Here is a 9880-nt window from a genome sequence, read left to right as displayed (position 1 = left end):
TTCTTACAAATAAGCAAGTGGATCTACCCCATGATGCAACTATTTCATCTTGGAAAGAAGCATATTATTCACTGGTTCTGTTTGAGAAGATAATAAATCAATTTCCTAAGTTGTGCTTCAGAAAGGATCTTGAGGTATTTATCCCTTTCTTTAATCTTTTGTTAGAAATTAAAATTACTATTATTAGATACTAACTGACTACTTTTGTAAATATGAGCATTTATAGAACTTGCCTGCCATCCGGACTTATTCTATTGGAATTACATGGAGCTAATGGATATTCATAACTGGTTGAGTGCTTTTTGAAACATTGTTTTGATGCTCTATAGCACACATTGGATACAATATCTACTATATCTGTCCTCTATAGAATGGATGTTTGTCTCTAGAATGGAAATAAATAACAATAATTTCTGTCTATATCCTTTATTTCGTTAGTGCTGCTGTAGTAATTGGTTATCAGATTCCGTTAGTGCTGCTGTATTTCGTTATTTCAGCTATGGTCTTAAAATATGGGAGAGGTAAAATCAAGTCATCACGTAATATGTCAACTTACTACACGTACAAGGGGGCTTATGCGAAAACCACTGGGCCTCATTTTGATTTGTGATAGGATTAAGAAAATAGTACTTTTTTAATGTGACTAAAAGCACTTCGGTGAAATTGCTTTGGGCCTCAAACTTAGGCAGCGTGCCAAAATATAGTTTGCAATTACATCTGGGTGCCAAGTTAAGCATTCTGGAATCAAGTGCTTAAAGTTTGAAGAGCGTGTTTAGAAGTATACTGGGGAAAGTACGTTCCCACAGCTATCACACTCCCATTTTCAGATTGCCGATAACTTTTCCTGTTTTGAGGATAAATTCATCGTCTCGTATTTGGTTTCTGACTCTTACTTTTACTGATATCTCATAGGATCTGTGGGAAGCAATCTGCGAGTTGCTTTTGCACCCGCATCTGTGGTTGCACAACATATCAAATCGTCTTGTGGCTTGCTACTTTGCTACTGTGACGGAGGCTTGTAAAGGAAACCTTGAAGGAACTTACTATTTGATGAGGCCAAGTAGACTTTTCTTCATAGCTACTTCTCTTTGTTGTCAGCTGAAGGTGCTGCAGACTGATGACGCTGCCAGTGATCTCATTACTCAAAATCTTGTCTTTTCAATTTGCGCTCTGCATTCATTCTTTGGAAGAAATGAATGTAAAGATCGAGGCAGGTTCGGGTCCACCTTTGAACATGATGAGCAGGGTCTTCTACTTAAGGCTTTTCAACAGCTTGATTCAAGGAAAGGGAAAAACATCTATTTATCTCTTGTCTCTGACCTTGGCGGTCAAGAAGATGAAAGCCAGCACTACTTGGTCATTTCCTACTTGCTTAAGACAATGGGGAAGATTTCCCTTCATGTGGAGGATATGCAGGTGGGTGTCTCTGCTTGCTTGACTCTAAAAATTTCTTAGCCTGGTCATTGCTATATAATATTTTGGCCTTACTCTCGCATATGTTGTGCGAGGAGCGACTGTCTCATGCTGCGGAATGTGTGTCTTCTTTTGCAGATGAAAATTATCTTCAATTGTTTTAAATCAATTTCACCAAAGCTTATAGATCAGAATAGATTGTTGACCCCTGAAGGTGAGGTTGATTGCCAAAGCTTTGCATATCATATGCTGTTGCCGCTGTACAAAGTTTGTGAAGGATTTGCCGGAAAAGTTATATCAGGTATGTCACTTGTAGTTAAAAAAAAAAGGGACAAGGGATACACTTGATTTTGAAAAAAAGGCGACGGATCTCTATTTGGACAATACAGAGGACAAATGAATGTGAAAACTGACCCAAACATAACTTAGCAAAGGTTTGAAAGATTTACTGTCTTCAAGTTCTTAGAGATGTTTCAGCCAACCAAATAGAACAAAAATTCACATCAAAATTATTTGTTTTTTCTGGACAGCCCATATAAGTACTCATTCAGCTCATCACACCAAATTAAGAATTGGTCTTCTTGTCTTTAACATGGTATAAGCTAGTGATGTTTTACATTTAAACCTTAAAGACATGATTCCATCAGTTAACTCCTCGTTAAATTTCAGACCATAAAGGGGACATCAGTTGAAAGCTACTAACAGCAAAGAGCTCTTTAAGTTTGACTTATAATTCAACCAAGATCACCATATCAAGACACTTAAATGACTTTCACAAGTTTCAGGCTGAGTATAATGACCTATAAATCTATTGTTGCAACCGAGAGTGAATCAAGCTAATATTTGACACTTACTCATCTAAAACAAAAACAATTGAACTAAAAAGAACAAACATCTAAACACACTCTAACTTGTTTGAAATCCATGGCAACAAACGAGAACAAGAAAGGAAAGATACTGAAACTAAAAATAACTCTGGAAAATATTTTGAAAGCTACATGAATCCAAATAAACAAAAAGAAAACAGTTTCTTTCGAAGAAAGACTGGGACTGAGTAGAACTTCAACCAAATATGTACTCTTTAGTTAGTTGTTTAAATCATTTAGTCATGACTCATGATAATGAGAGTTTGGAACTCAAAACAGGTTTGGGAAATCATTTTAAAAGGTTAAGATCGGCTCAAAATTAACCCAAAACCAAAGCTGAGCCTGTGATTTAGGAAGAATCTTCATATATGTTGTTGGGTTTAATTGATAGGTTGAATGGGAAATAGAGGGAAAAAAAGTGGAGGGAAAATGAGTTGTTCCCTCTTGCTTTATGAAATAAGCATGTGTCCCTCATAGGTGGAGAAGAGGGTCTCCCCTCGCGCCGTCGTCGTAGCTCGGCTCGGATTTGGATTTGGTCAAATGATCTTATTGATAATCTTTTTAGGCCAAATTTTCTTTAATTTTAATTATTTAATTAAAATATCCAGATCTGACCCGTTAATGACCCGGATCTGCGTGTGACCCGTGACCTTTTCTTTTCCGAATTATTTTAAATTTCCCACCAGTTGTAACAGATTTTGTGAAAGATTGCAAGCCTTTCACGAAAGGTTGCAAACATTTTCCCAACCAATGCATTAATGGCTATAAATTCCAGTTAATACTCAGATTATTATTTATGAATTTTCTGATATTCTCTATTCTTCTACTCTCTTAAAATTTTTCTTCTGTCTGCTCTACTGCTGTTAAGTGGTTCGCCTGACATCGGTGTTTTTGGTACCAAACAACCGGTGAGTGAAATCTTTCTATCCTGGGAGGATATATTCCACATTCAACCTCGGGTACTTGAGGGGAATAACTTCCTTAAGGACACACTGTGCATTCAGTGGACTAGATTTCTGTTCCTTAAAAATATTTTCGTATACTCTTTCTGATTATTTTTCCAGATTCTGTTTTACATTGGTTTATACTTTACATTGCATTTAGATTTCTCTTCCTTAAAAATATTTTCGTACTCTTTACGATTATTTTCAGTAACATTGGTTTATACTTTCTGATTTGGTAAATTCTTGGTTTCTAAAAATTTTGCTAAGTTACTATTTCATAATACAAATTGATAATATATATATATATATATATATATATATATATATATATATATTGAAAAAAGATGAATTTGGGAGGAACAAACAATGATTTTAAAGAGAGAAAATCAAACAGCCCTTCACGACTTTAAATCTCACAACATCATCAACCTTGAACTACTTGGCTTTTACTCGACATCATGATAACTACTCAATATTTTAATCTAAATCCAGAACTGGAAAAAAGGTATATTGATTGTACTCAACTTTCATTTCAGTTTAAAGAGGACAAGTATTCAAACTTTTAACTTCTTAAAGTCATGAAACAAGGCATGCGATATCGTCTGAACTATACCCACAGTTAAACATGGTATTTATAATAGACTAAAGGAGATATAACACAAAAATATACTAATAGCAAACCTCATATTTTCACACGGGCGATAAAGGAAATCTGATTTAGCTAGATAACTCAAACAAGATTAAACTAATCTACATCAACTGGGAAAACATACAGAACTGAAAAAAACAGTAAAACAGAGAGGAAATTTACACTAAAAATAATGAACTACAAGATCAATAACCTAACAACATTAAGGCTTAAATTAAACTAAAACTAAACTAATCACGTAATTCTACGTTGAACTGAAAATAAAGGCAGAAATTAAATGTAATTATTTAACATAAGGGAGAATGCTTCCTTTCACCCACGATTTGAACTTCGCTTTGAGCAAATGAAGAGAAAAACAAAGGTGAGAAAAAGAGAGCTATATTTTTTTGGGGGTGTCAACTGTTGGTCTGTTGAATGGGTACGGGGTTCTATTTATAGAACCCCAAATTCCAGTGTTTGAGCAAATTTGAGCAATGTGGGACAAATATTTGAATTGGAATCAGTTAAATTCATTTGAAATCCGAAACTTCTCCTGGAACTTGGAAGGAAGAAAGAAAATTCAAAAAAAAAAAAAATGAAAAAGGTAAGGGGTTACCGTTTGAATTAGTCGTCCATGGGAGAAGAAGACAACAACAATTACTTCCTTTACCCGAAATGAATGAGCAAGGACTGAGAAGGCCAAAAACGCGTTGAATCATTGTTGTATTGGGCGAAGACAGCTCATTTCGAGTTGGGTTTCTTGGCAGGGGCGTGGAGGAACCTTACCCCCTGTTTGGATGGTGGTTTCTCGTGGTTCATTAATGTATGGTTTTGTATGAAACTATGTTTGTTTTCATTATTTTTAAAATTATGTGGTATGGTGTTGTAAACTCCTGGTTTATCCCTGGTTATATAATCATGAAAAACCTAATTTTTATAACCACAAATTTAGTAGTTTTTCCGTAATTACGTATTTCATTTCTCCATTATACCCCATCCTCTACCATCCACCCCACCCCACCCTTACCCTACCACTCAACCCACCCTACCCCCACCCCACCCTTCACTACTCACCCCACCCACCCCCACCCCCAACTACCCCACCCACCCTCACCCCCAACTACCCCATTCCTCTGCCACCCCTCCCCCTCACCACCTCAACCACCACCCACTACCCCTCACCACCGCTTAACCCCACCCCACAACCATTCACCCCCACCCTACCACCCACTACCCCCACCCTCATCTCACGCCCACCTACCTCACACCACCCACCCTTCTACCACCCTCACCCACTACCCCTCACCACCACCCAACCCCCATTCCCATAACTACTCACCCCCATCCTACACCCACTACCCCACCCTCATCCCACAACAACCCACCTCACACCACCCACCCCTCCACCACCCCCATCCACTACGTACTTATTTTTTGAAATTTCTATTTTATTCTTTACCTGAGTTTTATTAATATATATAAACTAGTTTCTAATTAAGAGTTAAGGATATTTTAGTAAACTTACAAGTTATTATACAATACCATACAGTCAAACCAAACAGTACAAATGTTATTAAACCATAACAAACGATACAATCTATCCAAACATTATGTTCATTAATACAGTACAATGCAATACAATACCATACTGTATCATACCACACTGTACATTAATGAACCGTGGGAAACAACCATCCAAACAGAGGGTTAGGATTCGTTTGGTCTGTTTGGTTTCTTCTCTGAGAATGAAAAAGAAGAAATGGGGTTTGGGGATTAAAATTAGGAAGTGGGCCGAGTTATGTGGGATCCATTTAGGCTGGACGGATGACGAAAGGACTGATTTTGTGTTTAAAGTATGACCCTTGGTATTTCAATTGTGGTCTTTTTTTTTTTTTTTTTTTGGTAGAAATAACCGCTTTGACGGGAATTGAGATCAAGCCAACCTTTAAAATTAAACCAATTTCAGGGAAAATTAAGACGAATTAATAATTCAATTAATTAATTAAGCTTCTTAACTTGAATAAATTAATATACCTATTTTTTACAAACATGGACTAATTATCATAATTGTTACACCTCGTGGCTTTGTACATTGAGATTTGTCGTGTGCTAGTGGTTCTAGCCTTGGACAACGGGGTTATCAAGGATAAATGTGATTAAACAAGTTTATCTTATAGCTATAACGGGTTAAGTTCATGTTTAGAAGGTATTAGAAGGATTAGAGGCTCAATGAATCGACGAGAATACGTTTCAAGAAAAAGTTGGGTTTTACGGTTAGATATATGAACCGTATAATTTTTACGGACTGTATAATTTTTATGGACCGTATATCTGATTGACCCCCACCGTAAATTGGTTCCAGAAGGGAAGAGCCACTGGTTGGATTTTACGGTCCAATTATATGGACCATATAATTTTTACGGTCCATAGAAGTGGATTGTAAATCTGAGTCAGTGCAAGATTTTTTTATGATATATTTCGACCCTTACTCATTTTAGCTCATTTTCAACATTTCCCAATGTTCATGAAAGCTCTAGAAATTTCCTCTAAACCTATCTAACTAACCCCAAGGGAAAACAAAGATCAAAAGGCAAAAATCAAAAGATTTTGGGAGTCTCACTAGGGTTTGTAGAGTTCAAGAATTCCTTCGGTTTTAAAGTTGAAGGTTTCACTCAAGTGGAATAATTTGATCCAAAGCTTTCTCTTGAATGATTAAGGTAAGTTTTCACATCTATTACATGTTGTTGAGGATGTTTGATTGTTATACGACTTGATAGAGGAAAGAAAGAGAAAAAGGATGTTCAAATATGAATTTGAGGACATTTTGAGTAGTAAATTAACTTGAGCTATAATTGTTAGAATGTTTTGAGCATAATCTTGTTATGGGGGGAATAATGACGATGAGGAAATGTTGTATGCAGGTGTATAAAAGGTTATGTTGAAGCTGTTGTTATGAATTGACTATGGGAAGAGGTTTTGGGATTTTATTTGGATATTATTTGACTGAAATCTCTTAATCATGGCATTGTTGATGTTGTTATTGTTGTTTGCGAGTTTGATTTGGAATTTGGTGGAAGTAGATGGAATAGAGGAAATGCTTCCCAATTTTCACTAACTCACAAATTACTCTCGTTTAAACTTATGAGTGTTTCCAAGACTTAAGCTTAGTATGAATCCTCTTGAATGTAGATTTACGAGCTTGGGAGGAGAATGTTAAGTAGTTAGGGACACATAAATGTATGTTAAGGCTAACTCTTTCTTTCTTAAGGCATGATTCCTCTGTTGTGAACCTACACACGTTATCTATAATATCCTTATTCCTAAAAATGCTAGAAGCTCATGATTCTCAAGGTTCTTATGATATTATTGATAAATGTTCTTCGTGATGATGATGAATTCATTGTTAGAGAAACCAAAGTTTATAGTTCTTGATGTTCTTATGATATTATTGAGCATGTTCCATGATTATTGATTCTATTCATTGTTGTTGATCTCATCTTATGGTAGTTGTTCCTTCAAGGTGAGATATAGTGATGATGATGATTCTATAATGAAAATCGGAGTATTACCGACCTGAGGTCACTCCGATAGATTTATAGCATTTATTTGGGCTCTCATGCATGCTTTATATATATTTATGTGTTTTATCACACTGCGCCGCGCTATAGTCAGCCGGGCAGGCACGTAGATGTGCATACCACTGCAGTGGGCAGATTATGATGTTACCCCGAATGCGGGATGATATGATATATGGATCGGGCTGCACATTTCACAGCACTATCACTTATACTATGTATGTATGGAATTTTTTTTTTTAAAAGCTAAGTATGCATGATGTAGCGGTTCTATTTTTTCCGATTCAGATTTGCACTTGCCTCATTTAAAAGGGAAAGTGTCCCGGGGAAGTACGGTTGTCGATCGTACATACTTCTACGTGGATGGTGCTCTAAATGGATATTGTTTAGAGTCGCCACCTAATTTTTAGGAAATTAGAAAAATCGATTTGAAAAGGGTTCATTTAAAACGGTTAAATTTTAAAAGAATCCTAATCTAACTAAAGTATGAATAAGGGTTCTAGTGATCCCCCGAGGAAGGTATTAGGCACCCCGGTATTAAAGATCCGTAAAATACGGCTGACCTACTGGTTCTAATAGTATGCCTTTATAGATATAAATTGTTTATAGTGAAAAAATTATTTCGGTTTATACTTCCGCAACAAAAAGTTAGTCATTCATGCAAAATATATCACATTTCAAAAAATGAAGTGGTAGAGTTTTGCCCAAAATGGGGTGTTGGGTTTCGGACTAGAACGCCTAAGTTAACTCCCGAAGGCTTTTAACCTAGGTAGAACACCACATAAGGCCACCCGAGTTTTAGGAAAAGGTTTTTAGTCTTTAAGTTTTATAAAAATCATTTTTTGGGCATTCTATAATTATCCATTTTTAACCATATTTTATATTTTTAGATTTTTAGTCATTTTAGTCCAAATCAATTTTTTAATGGTCCAAGTCCACATTTTGTCCAAAACGGTCCAAGATGTCCACGGGCCCAAAATTGTTTTGTCATAAAATTGATTAAGTCCATGTCCAACATCATGGTTTTATTTATTAATGAAATATCCATTTACATAAATAAAGATTAGTCCCCAAAAAATTGTTTTGCACGAGAATATTTGTAAAAAATCAGTTTTTATACTTAGGAAAAACATTTTTGGCAACTCTAATACACGATAATTTTAAAGGATTCCAATAAATCACATTTAATTATTTTTAAACAAGTAAATAGTAAAGAGGTAAGGAGTTGGGCCGAGCAAGCCCAACAGAGAAAATGCATAGGTAATTTTTCCCGCTCCAAATTGTGCTCCAACACTTTAGTCCATCCATGATTGGGGTGAACTCGATCTAAGAAGGTTAATGGATCTCGTTGAACCCACCAATGAATAGGGTAATCACAACAAATGGGTATACATTATATTAGTATTTGACAAAGGACATTAATTAAATTACAACTGATTTGGGCCAGGCCCATGATTACTAAATAAATGGGGAGGGGACAGTTTGTGCAAAAAGGAAGCTAACAGCTTAATAAATCAGTAAAGGAGATAGGCAAGCCCAAGTTAGGCCCAACTGCTAATTAGCCACGAATTTTTCTAAGTGTTAGAGTTGTGATATACATGGTATATACCACATGATATACTATCACAGTGGAGAGCGAAACCCAATGAATGGCATATCTTCCATATACATATCTTCTATATACGCCTGATATACACTATATACTCCTCAATACTCAGCCCTCAAATACCACATTTAAGCCACTTACAAAATTCTCAAACTTCCCAGTAATGTCAAAGACTTTTTCCAGGTTCATACTACTCAAGATTTAGCTAGCAAGTAGGCAATCAAGGTCACAGTTCCAAAATAGCCAGCAAGAATGTCAAGTGACAATTCAGCTAGCACAAGAAAGGAACAAGCAATTTCAAACCAAGACAAGTATACATGAACCAGTTTTCAAAACACCAGTGCGAAGAGCAGTTTTAAAATCAAATTGTAATTCCAAGAACATGATCAGTTTTGACAAGAGTAAGGCAACACATGACACAGTATTGATAAGACTCTTAAAGTTTCCAGTTTTAAAGCTATGAACACAGATTCCACAAATCCAGTCACAGACAAAATCTATAATTCAAGTTAGTTTATTCATTTAGGAATTCAAGGATGCTAACAGGTAAAAAGATGCAACTAGAGTCTCTAAATTCAAGTCAATGCCAAGCAGGATACCAAAAGTGTCAAGTTCCACAAGGTTTTTTACAGACTCAAAAGAAAAAATGAATTTGCAGGTCTCAATCTATTTTAACTTTTCATCAAACTGGTGGAAACAGTTAACAAATATACACATGGTTTTGGGAGTTAATTAGGTGACAAATACCTCACACAGATTTCAAACAATTTCAAGCAGGGATCAAAGTAAAAGAAGACAACAATTCTTGATGGAAAAAACTATGTCCAAAAGTCATGGAGGAGCTATGT

The 9880-nt window shown here is 35.8% G+C and overlaps 1 protein-coding gene across 1 annotated transcript; it reads left to right on the top strand.

Moving 5' to 3' along the window:
• Positions 1 to 6: 6 nt before the first annotated feature.
• LOC132031266 (uncharacterized) lies at positions 7 to 1895 on the top strand. Its single transcript, XM_059421158.1, has 3 exons — positions 7 to 134; positions 913 to 1416; positions 1552 to 1895. Exons 2-3 carry the CDS (start codon positions 1051 to 1053, stop codon positions 1759 to 1761), a joined length of 576 nt encoding a protein of 191 aa, XP_059277141.1. The 5' UTR covers positions 7 to 134; positions 913 to 1050; the 3' UTR covers positions 1762 to 1895.
• The last annotated feature ends 7985 nt before the right edge of the window (positions 1896 to 9880 follow it).

The sequence above is a fragment of the Lycium ferocissimum genome, chromosome 9, assembly GCF_029784015.1.
Source record: "Lycium ferocissimum isolate CSIRO_LF1 chromosome 9, AGI_CSIRO_Lferr_CH_V1, whole genome shotgun sequence".
Classification (NCBI taxonomy): Eukaryota; Viridiplantae; Streptophyta; class Magnoliopsida; order Solanales; family Solanaceae; genus Lycium; species Lycium ferocissimum.
Note: the sequence above shows the minus strand (reverse complement) of the source record. Positions and strands in the feature narration are given on the sequence as shown.